This window comes from Zingiber officinale, chromosome 6A, assembly GCF_018446385.1.
Source record: "Zingiber officinale cultivar Zhangliang chromosome 6A, Zo_v1.1, whole genome shotgun sequence".
NCBI classification, from domain to species: Eukaryota; Viridiplantae; Streptophyta; class Magnoliopsida; order Zingiberales; family Zingiberaceae; genus Zingiber; species Zingiber officinale.
The window spans coordinates 106,663,324-106,678,505 of NC_055997.1; the positions used below are offsets into that span (position 1 = coordinate 106,663,324).

At 40.8% G+C, this 15,182-nt stretch overlaps 1 protein-coding gene across 1 annotated transcript; it reads left to right on the forward strand.

Moving 5' to 3' along the window:
* The first annotated feature begins 5,685 nt into the window (after positions 1-5,685).
* Positions 5,686-9,416, forward strand: LOC121997284 (protein TRAUCO-like). Its single transcript, XM_042551628.1, has 2 exons — positions 5,686-6,916; positions 9,016-9,416. Exons 1-2 carry the CDS (start codon positions 5,905-5,907, stop codon positions 9,285-9,287), a joined length of 1,284 nt encoding a protein of 427 aa, XP_042407562.1. The 5' UTR covers positions 5,686-5,904; the 3' UTR covers positions 9,288-9,416.
* Positions 9,417-15,182: the final 5,766 nt, after the last annotated feature.

The following is a 15,182-nucleotide window of genomic DNA, read 5'->3' on the forward strand; positions in this document are numbered from 1 at the left end:
AGAGGTGGAGGCTTCAACATCTTGTACATGGAACAAGGAGTATGCTCCCTCCTTGTTCTCTTTATTGCACTCCCTCGAAGATGAAGCTTCTTCTTGGACTTCTTTTTCGGAGGTTGAGCATCCCTCAACCTCGGAGTCCTCCTCTTGGTCTTGCTCCAAAGAGTCACCCTCTCTGGATTCTTCTTGCTCTTGTACAGTGGAGGGGATCTCTTCATGAAGCTTGACCAATTTACTCCATAATTCCTTTGCATCTTCAAATTCTCCAATTTTGCAAAGGATGGTGCTTGGCAATAAATTGACCAAAAGCTTGGTCACATTGTCATTGGCCTCGCACCTTTGGACTTGCTCTTGGCTCCACTTGCTCCTCTTGAGAACTTTGCCCTTTGAGTTTGTTGGAGTCTTGAAGCCTTCCATAAGAGCAAACCATTGCTCTATCTCCATCATCAAGAAATTTTCGATTCTTGATCTCCAAGAATCGAAGCTTGTGGATGTGTACGATGGAGCCACCCTTGTGTCAAATCCAAGTCCATCTTGGAATTGCATCTTGAAGTTGAGCTTCTTGAATTCTTTGACTTTGATGAATTTGCTCCAACTTCTTCACCCTCTAGCTTTGCTTGTTTTGTTTGCCCCTTCCGGCGATGATTCCGGTGAAGAGCAACCTTGCTCTGATACCACTTGTTGGGACCGAAAAGTAGCTAGAGGGGGGGGGGGTGAATAGCTCGTCGTTGGCTCGTTGCTCGGCGTTGCTTGTTTCTTCAAAGATGCGCAGCGAAAAATACAGAAACAAACCACACAACGCTAACAAGGTTGGTTTACTTGGTATCCACCTCACAAGAGGTGACTAGTCCAAGGATCCACACCTACACACACACCCTCCACTAATAAAACTCTCCTTTATGATAACTACCAAGGGCGGAGAAGCCCTACAAGACTCAATACAAGAAGAAAGGGAAAGGTAATGAAATACAAGCTTACAATGAGAGCAAAAACCCTAACCCTAGTTTCTTCTTCTTGCTTTGATCCGCCTCTTGACTTGGAAGAACCTCCAAGAGCCTTCAAGAACTGACGATCTCGAGCTTGAGAAGAGCTGTGGAGAAGCTGGTGAAGATCTGAAATGAATCGGTGAAGAGATGCTGCATCCATCGCACGCATGCAGCTCAAATACGACGCAACGGTCGGATCCCGATCGATTCGAAAGCTCCCAATCGATCGGGGAGGCTTTGGATCGATCCACGGATCGATCCAGAGCGCCTCTGTGCTATGGGAAAACGCCTGGATCGATCCACGGATCGATCCAGCGCTTATCGCGCGAACCAGCAGCGTCCCAATCGATTGGCTGATCGATTGGGACCTCTGGATCGATCCAGAGGCTCTCTGTTCGCTGGGAAAGGCCTGGATCGATCCACTGATCGATCCAGAGGCTTTCTGTTCGTTGGGAAAAGCCTGGATCGATCCACTGATCGATCCAGCTCTTGGTTTTTGCCCAAAACCAAGTCCCAAGCCTCTCAAACCAACATTCGGTCAACCTTGACCTGTTGGTACATCATGCCTAGCATCTGGTCACCCCCTTGACCTGCTGGGACTCCCTCACCAAGTATCCGGTCAATCTCTTTGACCCACTTGGACTTTTCTCCTCTTGCCATGTATCCTGTCAAATCCTTTGACCTACTTGGACTTTCCTTCATCATGCCAAGTATCCGGTCACTCCCTTGACCTACTTGGACTTTCACCAGATGTCTGATCAATCTTGACCCATCTGGATTTCCCCGTGCCTGGCTTCACTCACCAGGACTTCCAATCTGCCTAGCTTCACTCACTAGGACTTCTCTTCTGCCTGGCTTCACTCACCAGGTCTTTCACCTGGCTTCACTCACTAGGATTTTCACCTGGCTTCACTCACCAGGATTTTCTTCTGCCTGGCTTCACTCACCAGGACTTTCACCTAGCTTCACTCACTAGGATTTTCACCTGGCTTCACTCACCAGGATTTTCTTCTGCCTGACTTCACTCACCAGGACTTTCACCTAGCTTCACTTACTAGGATTTTCTTCCTGCCTAGCTTCACTCACTAGGTCTTTCACCTGGCTTCACTCACCAGAATTTTCCTCCTGCCTAGCTTCACTCACTAGGTCTTTCCTTTTGCCTAATATCCCAGTTAGGACTTCCCAGTCAAGTATCCGGTCATCCTTGACCTACTTGACTCTTCTTCAATCAACCTTGCATTGTCAAACATCGAAACTCAAACCAAGACTCAAGCTTGGTCAACCAGGTCAACCTTGACCTGAGGGATGTTGCACCAACAGGAACGTCATTGTAGTACCAAAAGTTTACATCGGATAGCATAGGATGGTCTACCTACATAAACACCTATTGAGGATAGGAAACTAAACATAAATTAGGTGTTTACAATCATTTGGGTGAAACTGAAGTCCTAGAATCACTTCCCCCTTCACTCACTTCTCTAACTCAGCTCTTTTTTCTATGTCTCCCTTAATTCTCTCGTTCTGGGCTCTTTCACTCTATCTTAACTCTCTCAATTCTCTCTCTCTCTTTCTCTTTTTGTCTCTTGTTCTTGTGACCACACACACTCGTGATCATCTAGATAAGCTATTTTGCTATTCCGACAGTACTTGATTCATAGTTCTTATAGATTCAATCTTTTATTACCTGATGACACTTCTATGCACTTGCAGATTCATCAACATTAGTTTGGTCATCATCGATTACTAGGGCAAGTACTCGCAAGGGAAACCAAGCAAGATTTAGAGCATAGTGATAAAAATGAAAAATATATACAAAAGAGAGCTTGATTACCTCTGGATTGGTGGATATTGAAGAAGAACACGAAAGAAAAATAAAAGATCTACATGGAAGATGTGTCAATTGAACGATTTAGGAAAATCATGGGAAGGATCACTCAGCATCGTTCGCTCACATTTTCACTGATGTCATTTTATTCCTGTCTAAAAATCTCACTAGCGGTAAAAATCCATCTTGGTGTAAAGATTGATGATGTTGGAGCCTTCTCCTCCTCCTAGATTGCTTTCCGTAGCCCACAATTCTTACGGAGAGTAATAAACATCAAAGAGTTCGTCATAAATTCTCCCAGTGGAACCACTTCGATGCCTAAGTCAGCACAATCTTTCGATAGTGGATGAAAAGTAATAAATATGAGAACCAAAGTTCGAAGCCCCTCCCGTGCATGTACTTGACCTCTTACCCTGGATGGGGTGAGGGAAGATTCCTTAACGGAAGGGGAAGGAAGGGAAAGAGAGGGGAAGTAAATTATTTAGATTCTTGTTTTGGAGGAAAAGGAAAGGAATATATAAAGTTATAAAATTATCCTCGTAAATAGATCATCATAAATTTATTTTAGAATAAATTAAATCAAATTAATAATAATAATAGGTTAAAAATATATAATAAATAAATATTTTTTATAATTTTATAATAAATTTATATATTAATAGAATAATTCAATTAGGCTTTGAAAAAGCTATCCGAAGTACCTCATTAAGTTATGAATTGATTAAAATAATTAACTAAAATTTTAATTAAAAACCTAACTTCAATTGCATGAGGCACTTGCACTCGTTGCTTACTACTCCCCTCTTCCCATCGAGCAGTCGGAGAATAGTCATCGATGAAGCCTCCTCGAGCACGCTCACGTTGTCATGCATATCCTCTATAGTTGCTACCCCCTCTTCCCCATTGTGCAGTGGCAGAACAGTCGTCGACGACATCTCCACACTGTCGGTGCTGCCTCCTCGAGCACGCTCATGCTGTCACATGTCACTTCCGCTGTTGCTGCCCACTAAGAGAGCCCCAATCATCTCCTCCTTCTTAAGCTCTGGTAGCTCACCCTCAACTATTGCTACATGTCGAGAGAGCCCCGACCATCTCCTCCTCAAGCTCTGACATTTTGTTTGTGTTTTCCTTCCCCTTCCTTACATTCAGCCCCGCCCAGAGGCCGGGCGGTCCTGGGCGATTGCCCAGGGCCCCAATTTGGATGGGGCCCACACTGTTAAATATATATATATATATATTAATTATTTTAAGAATTAAGTTTTATAAATCTTCACTTGCACCTACTCTCCCGCCACCGCACCAGCTCAAGGCTCAAGTTCTTGGAGGGACCCACAACTTTTAAATAATTATATATATATATATATATATATATATTAATTGTTTTAAGAATTAGGTTTTGTAAATCTTACACTGTTGTCTGTTCTTTGTTGCACCTGTTCTTCCGTCGCCACACAAAGCTCAAGCTCTTTGAATTTCTGCCGACGATCTCCTCTTTCGTATTCTCTTTACTTCTCAGTTTTCTGTTAGATTTTTTGTTTGCTCTCCTTTCTACCAGCGACTCTGTGAGACCGCGACGACGTCACAGCAAGGCTGCACCTTTGCCACTTTTCTACACGGCTGCACTAGCACCTCCGGCACGCTGCACCTAAAGGTTTTGAGCTTACGGTGCGGAGGTTTGCGAGCTGTGGCGGTTGCGAATTGTCATTTACTCATCTTTTTCATCTAGGTGTAATTATTCTAATTGATTTAAATTATAGTTTTATTCTGTTTATTTAAATTATAGTATTGAAAAAAGAGAAAATCTTGAAATTAATAATATTATAGATGATTTTACATCTAGAAAAGTTAGAAAAAATTATTAGAAATAATTTTTACTTTATAAAAAAAAATTAAGGGTCTATTTTAATTGTGTCACCCCGAGCCTCCTGATTGTTAGGACCAGGGCTACTTACATTTCAATTTTGGATGTAAGAAATTTGATCTTTTTTTCCCTTGTAAGGTTAAGACTTACCTTTCCTTTCCCTTCACCTTTGTAATTCAGTCATTCCCAAACATGATTAAAAAAAAAAATCTCTTTTCCCTCATTTACCCTTCCCTTCCCTTCTATCATCTCCTTCCAACCGACGGTTAAGTGAGAGGCATCCATAGAGAACATGAGCGAGTGGGGAGACGGGAGAGTGGAGAAAGAATATGAATGAGTGGGGATCGTAGCCCCCAAGTCTTGAGACATGCCACCTGGGCTTTGTGTTTACCCGATCCTACCAAGCGAGTCTTGTCATCTCCCCACATCACTCACATTTAGAATTTAGAAAAAAGGTTTAAATTTTATAAAAATAAATTTGAATTTAATATCATATTAGAAATTAAAAATATATTGAGATTTTAACCGTTTTATTTATGAATTACATATTTGTTCTTTTTAATAATTTATTAAAATAAAACTAAATAAAATTATCTAAAAACAAACTAAACTCTTTTAAAATAATGAAGAACTCTAGACTAAGGAGTAATTCCTCATGGTCATAAACTTAATATATAATCTAACTATAAACATACTTATAACCTTATCAAAAACCAAACATCTAAATATGTTACTCCTCTTATATATATAGGGCTGTTAGATTGATCGGTCATAGAGACGGATTATCCATCAAAAAATTATCAACCGATGGACTGAGACAGGTCAGCTTGTGAGCTAAAAATTTTCTAATCTAATCCAATCAAGATGGATTACATATTAGACGATGAACTCATAAAAAAATAATTTTTTTTATTATTCGTTAAATCTGATCTTTTTGTAGTGGCAGATCTGAGCATATAGAAATTTTCTATCAGTCCTAGACAAATTTGAAAAGCACAAATGAAAGAAATGACCCAACGCGAGTGATTTGAGTGTCACGGATATTTTTTCTGTGTCACGTGAAATCGAACCTCAGTATCTGGAAAACTCCCATTGCCAACGAACTAAGCTGGGCAAATAACTGAGTTTCCGTTTGTTTCATTTATTTCGTAACAGTAGTTCGGCTATATTTGATCCGCCGGCGAGCCAGTCCGCTTCTTCTGTGCCCTACTCCACTTTGCTTCTCTCTCCCGACCATGGAGAACTACCGATCCTCTTCCAAGGGCGACGAAGCCGACGACCAGCGCTGGGGCTCACCTCTCAATCGCATGCCTTCCCCTCGATTCCCGGAATCCGTCCCGCGGCCACCTGTCGGCCTCCTCTCCTCTCCGCAATCAGTCAACGCGGAAGAATCCGGTCCTAATCACGACGTTGTCCATTCTTCGATCCTCCAAACTCCCCTGCACGCTGTCGCCCTGGTCGTCGCAGACGAACTGCCTCCCTCCTCCACCTCCTCCTCCGACGACGACGATAACGGTTCTGCTCGGAAAAAGCAGAGATCTTTGTCCTCCTTCGTGTCTCCCTCTCCGGCCTCCGCTCCCTCCACCGCTTCCCCGCTCCCGCCGCCGCCGTCTGGGACCGCCGCGGTGAAGAAACCTAAGAAGAAGGGCAACAATGTGTGGACGAAATCCACGTCGCGAAAGGGCAAGAAGAAGGGGAAATCTAGCAGTGCTCACCACGGTGCTGCGGCCGAGGAAACTGTCGTGATGACCCCGATGCCCCGGTTTACCGACAGGACTGATGACACTCCCGACGCCGCGATCTGCCTCTCGAGGGTGTACAAAGCGGAGAAGGTGGAGCTTAGCGAGGACCGGTTGGCGGCAGGCAGTACAAAGGGGTACCGCATGGTGAGGGCGACAAGGGGCGTGCAGGAGGGCGCCTGGTACTTCGAGATGAAAATCGTTAGGCTTGCCGACACGGGGCACACTAGGCTTGGGTGGACGACGGATAAAGGGGACCTGCAGGCTCCTGTGGGTTACGACGGGAATAGCTTTGGGTACAGGGACATAGATGGCTGTAAGATACACAAGGCCCTGCGGGAGAAGTATGGAGATGAGGGGTATTGCGAAGGGGATGTAATTGGATTCTATATTAATCTTCCGGATGGAACTTCCTATGCACCAAAGCCACCTCATTTGATCTGGTACAAGGGGCAAAGGTACTTCTACTCTGCTGATGGGAAAGATGACCCTGCGAAAGTTGTGCCTGGTTAGCTCTTCTCTTAAAACTGCTGAAAGTTTAGCTTTAGTTTCTTTCATTCACTTTTATATTTTGATTGCCTACTTTGAATGGAAGATTAGCTAGAAGTTAAAAGGCAGTGTCGTGTTTCAGTTGACTATCTTTGAAACACCTTAGGCATGCTTGTCTTCTTCAGCCTAGTATTGTTACTTGTTTTTTCATTGGTTCCCACTTGCCCAAGTACATTATATTCTAGCTTTGTTCTTGAACTTGTCATTGAGTCGCATAAATGATTCCTGTTGAAGTGCTTCTCACTACACTAAAGTTGTTCTTTTTTCTTTCTTTTGTTTTTCCAGCTTCATGTACTCTTCAGAAAATTAGTGCTGCACTCTGAGTTCAATAATGGTTTCAGCTTCATTTAGTCACATTCTTCTCGTTAATATCTTATTATTATTTCTGCTTATTTGACTTCATATGAACTTTATGCAAATGATAAAATTTGCACTAATTGGATGAACTGTTTTTTTTTTCTTCATGAAAAGCTGTGGTAGAAATGTTGTTCAGATTCCTTGTTCTTTAATGATTTGTAGACAAAAATTATCATGTGCTTGATGTGTTGTTATCCCGAGCCTCTTGCTTTATTCCATTTTTCTATTGCAATTTTTACTGGAAATTAGCAGTATGGTTAGTTCAATTATATCTACTTTCTTTATTTCAAGTTACAATATCTTTTAAAAGATGGAAGAGACTATTTTTCCACATTCAATCCTCTAGGAAGAGTATATTTTTGTTTTTTGATTGTAAATCATTGATCCTATGGTGAGAAGGCCTAGCTTTCTTCTTGGTTAAGTTTTGCTGATAGTTACTCTTTTGTGATTTCATATAACAAATCTTCAATTGCAATACTCTAATCATTTTTCAATTGAATGATGCATGATATTCATAAGAAATTATACCTTTTTAGGGGCATTCACTTCACATTTTTGTTTGTGTTTATTTACTTGAAAAGTAGCATTATTGTAGCATGAAGTCAAACCACATAATTCAGTTTGTTTTACTTTTTATGGGTTATTCTATCAGCTCTTTGGTTTAGGATTATTTTAATCTGTACCTCAAAGTAGTAAATGTAGTTAGCACCCAGGTTCCTAAGGAATGTATTGAGGGAAATGGTTTCTGATATGTGGCAAAACTGTGAGAAAGAATGTGCAAACAGGATTAGAATCTTATTGTTTCAAATGTTGAAGATTATAATGTTATGCACTTAGAGCTAATAGTTGATGTAAACCTATAGTTTAGGGGAATTGATTTTCATATATGTTTGCTTCATCTTTTATTGCCCCATAAACCTTTTCTAACTCAATAAATTTTTTATGATTTTTTTCTTCTTTTCTCTATATTTTTCCATGGCTGTCTCATTAAATAAATAGCATCCATGGTCGATCTTCTAGACACACTCAAATTGTTTTTTAGAAATAGTTATTCCATGTCTTGTTTTCCCCTTTCACAAAATTTCATGTTATAAACTTGTTATTTTGATGCCTCTATAGCTTTAAACAATTTGTATTATTGTATATAACCTTTCTTTTCATAGATTGGTATGACTCATCAATTTATAACATTTGGCGCCTTGTTTCCTAAAGTTAACTTTAGAACAATAATTCTGTGTTCAACTTTCTTATCCTTATAATCCTTGCCTTGCATAATTCCTACAGTTTTTTAAACTTGTCCATTTTACTAAATTGTAAAAAACCTATATTTCTATTTCTCTAACCTTTTCTCCAATCCGTTTTGTTTACTGTAAGAATATTATATTAATTTTTAGTGTATCGTGTTTTGTTTACTGTAAGAATATTATATTGTTTTTTAGTGTATCGTGGCATGTATTATTTCTAGTTCTTTACCCGGAAACATGCCTATATTCAAATTTATAGGTACATGTGCAAGAATGGTTGAGTTGTTTCTTTCTGGTATTTAATGCCATATTTGCTCTTGTAAACAGTTCGAGAAAAACAAAGATGTAATTTAATTGTGATTTTTCTGGAACTCCAAATGCCAAATATTAATTTACTCATAGAGTTTTCACTTTTTGTCAGATGATTTGCTAATTGTTATTACACATAACTTTACAGGGAGTGAAATATCATTCTACAAGAATGGGGTTTGTCAAGGTGTAGCTTTCACTAACCTTTTTGGAGGCCGATATTACCCTGCTGCCTCAATGTACACACTTCCTAACCAGCCTAACTGTGAAGTTCGATTTAACTTTGGGCCAGACTTCAATAAATTCCCACAAGATTTTGGTGGCCGTGCAATTCCACGTCCAATGAGTGAGGTTGCTTACCATGGACTTGATTGCAAGGTTGAAGGCGTGGAAAATGGCTTCTCAGAGAAAATAAGTTAAGTGTATTTTTTTTTTTCACTTCCACCAAATGCAAGTTTATGATTTTGGTGAGAAAACCATGATGAATGATTATGAGGCCTGATTGTGCTGCTATTACTGACTCCTAATCGTTTATTCCTGGATTATTTTGTGGTCTGGCATTTATGTTCCATGAATACTGAGTTGCTTGACCCAGAGTGATCAGCAAACATCAACCTCTCTGATAGTACAAAGGTCTTGACATCTGCTACAATCCAGTGGGCGACTGATTTGGAGATGCATTGGCCTTGTCTAGTTTATTTTTTGCAACGAGTTCAGATCCAACTCAAAGCTTAATTAAAACAAGGGTGTTTTTACTTGCCATTTCGTTTCCCTTTCAGTTTCATTGCAGAGATAGGAGATAGTCATATGCATAGTAAAATCTGTTGCAAAGGGAACTAGATAGAATTTAACTCCAGCTAGAAATGTGTTTTGGCTCTCATTATCATAATGTTGTGTGTTGTGTGTGGATCCATGTGCTTTTTCTCTCACTGATACAATCTTTCAATTTTCTTGGCATATCTTGTGATGTCGAGTGTTCTGTTAGCAACTTTGCATTCAGTTTTGAAGGGTGTCATTTCAGCTGTTCATTCAAGTTATTTGGTGATATGCAAGGCTTTGCAATCAGTATATGTATATCATGTGTTCTGTTAGCTTATTTTTCTTCAGTGAAAAATTAAAGAAATGATGCTTATTTTTAATTTGGTTGTAGCTTGTATATGTGTATAATCTTTGAATGTAAATGTACTAAAATATGCATAAATAAATGAGTACTAACTTAAACATCTTAAATATGCATAAATAACAATTTGCTTGAGACTAATTTAAAAGAGTTTGAACTGCACAAGTATAAACAACTAGCTTAATTGGCTGGAAGGAAGCCCAAATAGGTCAACATGCAATCCTTAAAAGAGTTTTCTTTCTTATTTTTAGTTTTAATTTATTCAAATCTCAAGTTGTGATCTTCTCTTGACTTCTTGTCGAATCTTCCTCTTTAAGAGTTTCAAGAAATTGCAAAAGTTTCATTAGACTATTAAATTTAAAGAGCTACTGTTTTGAGATGAAAGTTGATTGTATATTTTGAGCCAATTTTTTACAATCAAAGAGTACATGAGTGGGGCAATATTATCGTAAAAAAAAAGGCAAAAATCAATTCTCACCTTGATCTTAGGGTATTCATAACGGTGTTAATATCTGAGGTATTAACGCCGACGTGGACACTTTTTCTGCTACTGTAATATTGACGTGTTCAAATCTTTGAACATGTTAATGTTACAGATTTAATAAAAAAATTTTAAAAAAAAATATTAATGTATTCACACGTCCAAAGCATTATAGATGCTCTTACAACTAATTTGAAAGGATACCCCGATTATTTAAAAGGTTGCATTGATCATTGACTACTTCAAAGAGCGTGTAGCCTAACATTGATGATTATGCATTGACGATGGCTAACCAAGGTGTCCATTGAGTAATTAGAGAATCATTGACTACTTGGCTACTCGAACGGGCTTGATGATTGTGTAGGGGTTCATCAATTGAATACTAACTTAAGAGCTTTTAACACCCATCTCAAGGTAATTAAAATAAAATCTATATTTTTAAAATATTTTCCTTTAAAATTAGATTTCTCTGGTCACTTATGCCTCGCGCACAAGACTTGGATGGGAAGAAAAAATCATTAGGTATCGTACAATTATTCTCTTGATTCATAAGATGATGCATTTTAAAAGTCAACAAAGTAGCTAGCATAGCAGAAGCTATTGAAACTTTTGATTTGAATATCAACATCGGAAATAGATGTGGATATGATTTAGGGCCAGAGGAGGAAAGGAGGGGCATTTCGGTCTTTATATTATTTAGGACTTTAAGAAAAAGGGAGGTACTATTCATGGGGGACGGGGGTTGCTTCGTGGGTTTTTTCTACCGCGCAGCCACCATTGCCATGGGGGAGCTCTCCTTTTCCTTATGGACGCCGACCAGTGGAGGTCCGCTTCTTCTCGGCTCTCTTTCACAACAGTGAGGTCGACACCCTCTCGTCGTCTTCGCCTTGAGTCGGACGCCACCGCATCCAGTAGCTAAGACCCCCCGCTCCCTCAACCTCTTCCTCTCCACACTTGCTGCCAAGGCTGCCTCTCCCTCTCCATGGCATAGCCAAGGCTGCCACTGCCCAGCACAGATGTTGCCTGGGAGATTGTTCGTTGCATCCCCTCACCAACGTTGACACCTCCTCTTCTCCCTACTTACGTGTGCCGCCCCTCTCTCACGCTCTCTCACCTTCGCCGCTGATGGGAGCACCCCTCTGACTCTGACTCTGATGGCCTCCGAGGTTGTCTGCCCCTTTCTCCTCACACCACTTCAGCTACCGACGCTGCACTCCGCCACCCACCTTACTGTCGTTGTAAGGTCGCCGACTAACCGCGCCATCACAAAATCTGCCCCGAGCCGCAGCCAGGTCCCATCATCGCAAACGACCTTCGATCCACATTTTCGTACACTTCTGACGCCGATCCGATATCTGACCCAAGTTGACGAGCGTCTTCGGCACTGATCTGGCATTCAAGCCATCATTATGTTCCAGCCTTCTAGCCGTCGTCGTGTTCCAGCCTTCATGTCATTCTTACTATCTGACCTATGTGTCGTTATCGTATTTTGGCCTACGTGTCGTTGTCATAGCCCGGCTTGCGTGCCACTAGTACCTCCTGACTTACGTGCCGCTAGTACCTTCCGGCTTACGTGCCACTATTATCTCCTGACATGCAGCTCTTCTTCCAGCTCCGTGCCGAGTCCTGCTCCGCTTCGTCATATCCAACCCTTTATCCAACTCAAAGTTATCTACGCTTCCGGATCACGATAACTCGAGCAACGTCCCATCCGAGGGCGCCCCCCGGGCCAGGGTATGTTCTCTGTACTCACTCTACATTCATTTTATTATTATATGTCTTAGTTTGTTATTTATATACTGGTTGGATCTGACTCAAGCATCGGAGTACTAGGGACCGGGGCGACCTGATCACTGGCTGCAGGTAGCGTTGACCAGAGGACTTTTAATGACTTGATCAACATAGAAGTCATCTTAGCATACCCCCTCCAGGACATCACAATTCGGTCAATATTCCATTCACCTCACCCCGCGGTTCGTCTGACTTAGATTCTGGGCAGGATCAATCATCTAGAGACCTTTTGATTCCACAAAATATCTTACAATAATAGGCATCCAAAAATTCATTGTTTTGGAAAAAATAAATGATATAATATTATTGATAAAAAAAACTAACTCAAAAATAACTAAACAGATGTTTAAATAATCTCAAGACCCTAACCCTAACTCTGCAAAAGATGAAAAAAATACTAAAAAATCTTCTGGACTTCCGAAAAAGCTTTAAAAGATATTTTTTTAGGGTTTAAAATTGGACAGTTATAAGTAAACTCAGTAACCAATTATAGATCTATGAATAAGTTTCGATTTGATATATTATAGGTTTCATGATTCAATCTAAGTAAAAAATTATAGTCTCTCAAAGCTTCCATATCACCAACCCCCAACAAAAAATGTGTAGAATCATTAGTAACGTAGTATTATACTGATCCTACCAATCCTGCTCCGATTCTACCGACCCACCGATCCTATTCTGTTCCCACCGTAAAAACTATCTTACCCACTCCTAGCTCATTTTAGTATTTTCGAATCGTACGATCATACGATCTAGATCATATGATCTGGATCACGATTTTACGAACTATGGTCACGGGTGACGCTTCAGGTGTAACAACTACTTAGATGAATAGTTGAGATTGCATCAAGGAAGGGAGACAGTGATCCACGACTATTAGGAATGGCAATGGCCACTAGATAACATCAACCCTGACACGTGCCCCATGTTGACTGATGGTTCACACCTTGAACATGAGTGAGACTTTCAAACAACACTGAAAGCGAGAAGGGTGAAGTCTGACAACCTTCATGATGACTAAATCTAGAAGCATTTATGGTAGGTCATGTCAAATCAAATCCACAGTCAGTTCTAGAAGTATTTATGACACGTTGACTTAATTGTTCGAGGGGGAGGCAAGTGATGTGCCTCGCAGTCCCCACCTTGGTAGATACTGTAGAACTAACAGTGCAGATACATGTCAGATAACAAGAGACATGACCTCAAGGGTAAATTTCACCCTACCTATACAGGTACTGCCCCAACCTCTCACAATGAGGTGGTGGGACCCACTACTTAAATGTGGGTCCCACCATCCCAATGTGAGAGGTTGGGGCAGTGCCTGAACAGGCAGGATCGAATTAACCGACCTCAAGACTCCACGGCTTGGAAAGTTTATGGCTTGGGAAGTGATGCAGCTTGGGAATGCCCCGTTTAGGAGCATCCCCGAAAAGACCTCGCAACTTGAGAAGCGTTGCAACTTGGAAAACGACCCCTTTGGGAGCATCCTGGGAAAGGCTTCATGGTTGGGAAGCGTTGCAACTTGGAAACGTCCTCTTTGGGATCATCCCTGAAAGACTTTATGGCTTGGGAAGTATTGTAGCTTGGGAACGTCCTTTGGGAGCATCTCCGGAAAGACTTCATGACTTAGGAAGTGTTGCATCTTGGGAACGCCCCCTTTGGGAGCATTCTCGGAAAGACCGAAGCATTGCGTCTTAGGAACTTCTCCATTGAAAACATCTAAGGAAAGATTTAGTGGGTTGGGAAGTTCGCGGTTTGGAAAGTGTTGCATCTTGGGAAAGTCCCCTTTGGGAGCATCCCCGAAAAGACTAAAGCGTTGTGTCTTGGGAACTTCTCCATTGGGAACATCTCAGGAAAGATGTAGTGGCTTGGGAAGTGTTGTGGATTGAGAACATCCCTGAAAGACATAGCGGCTAGTCTGCCTAGGGGAAGAAGTCACTCGAGCAAATACTAGCTCATGTACCTCGTGAGAACTCATTGAGCCCCTCTTTTCATAACTAACTAACTATACTAGAGCATCCCAGCTCAGGAACATTCTCAGCACATCATCGTCCACGATGCGAAAATATCCCCTCTTGGGAAGGTGGATTTTTGCCCTTTGTTTTCTCATTGGTCTTGATGATAATCATGGCTATACGGCCTTGGTCTCTTTTACTCCGAGCTAGTACAAGGCATACCACCCATATTTCCTCATTTCATCGAGAAAATACCATCCATCCACTCGGTTCTCATATTTGTCTCCGTCAAGCACTTACCGATCAGGAGGTGACTTGTTAATTTCTTCAGCAGCCGATGACTGTGCAGAGCTGAACCATTAATTCTGAAAGGCTAATTTGATGTTTGCACTCCATTTTATTCACTGTCCTTACAGAAGAATAGAGTACAAAGCTTTTGTGTTTGTGATACAGTACGAAACTTAAGAATTTGGCTTGCTATTTATTCAACAAAATAAAGATTGTTTGGCTTCTTTTTATTTTGAGGGTGACACGAAGAAAAGTTTCGTTTGACATCTTTTTCATTTTGTGCTTCATCTCCCTTTTGCAAATTTTTGGAATACTAAATACATGTTAGGGGTCAGGCTAACGCATACGGTGAACAACAACAGTTGAGATTGAAGGGTCATGAAAGTTCAAGAGTAGTAGAATGAGGATGAGATTGTCTGATGAGGGTTTCACATGATTCTTCTTCTTTGGAACAAGATCGCCTACTCACCCTTTTTTAATCAGATCCTCACCTCAATTGCTTTCTTGTATGAACAAATCTTCAAAACATATTCCACTCCCTAGAATGGAATTGCCATTCCACAAAATGACCATTCCCACTCAAATTATACATCGAAACAAGGAATTGAGTTAAATTTGGAATGACAATTTCAGTTCAGGTCTTATTCCTTCTTACCAAACACATAATAGATGTGAGAAGG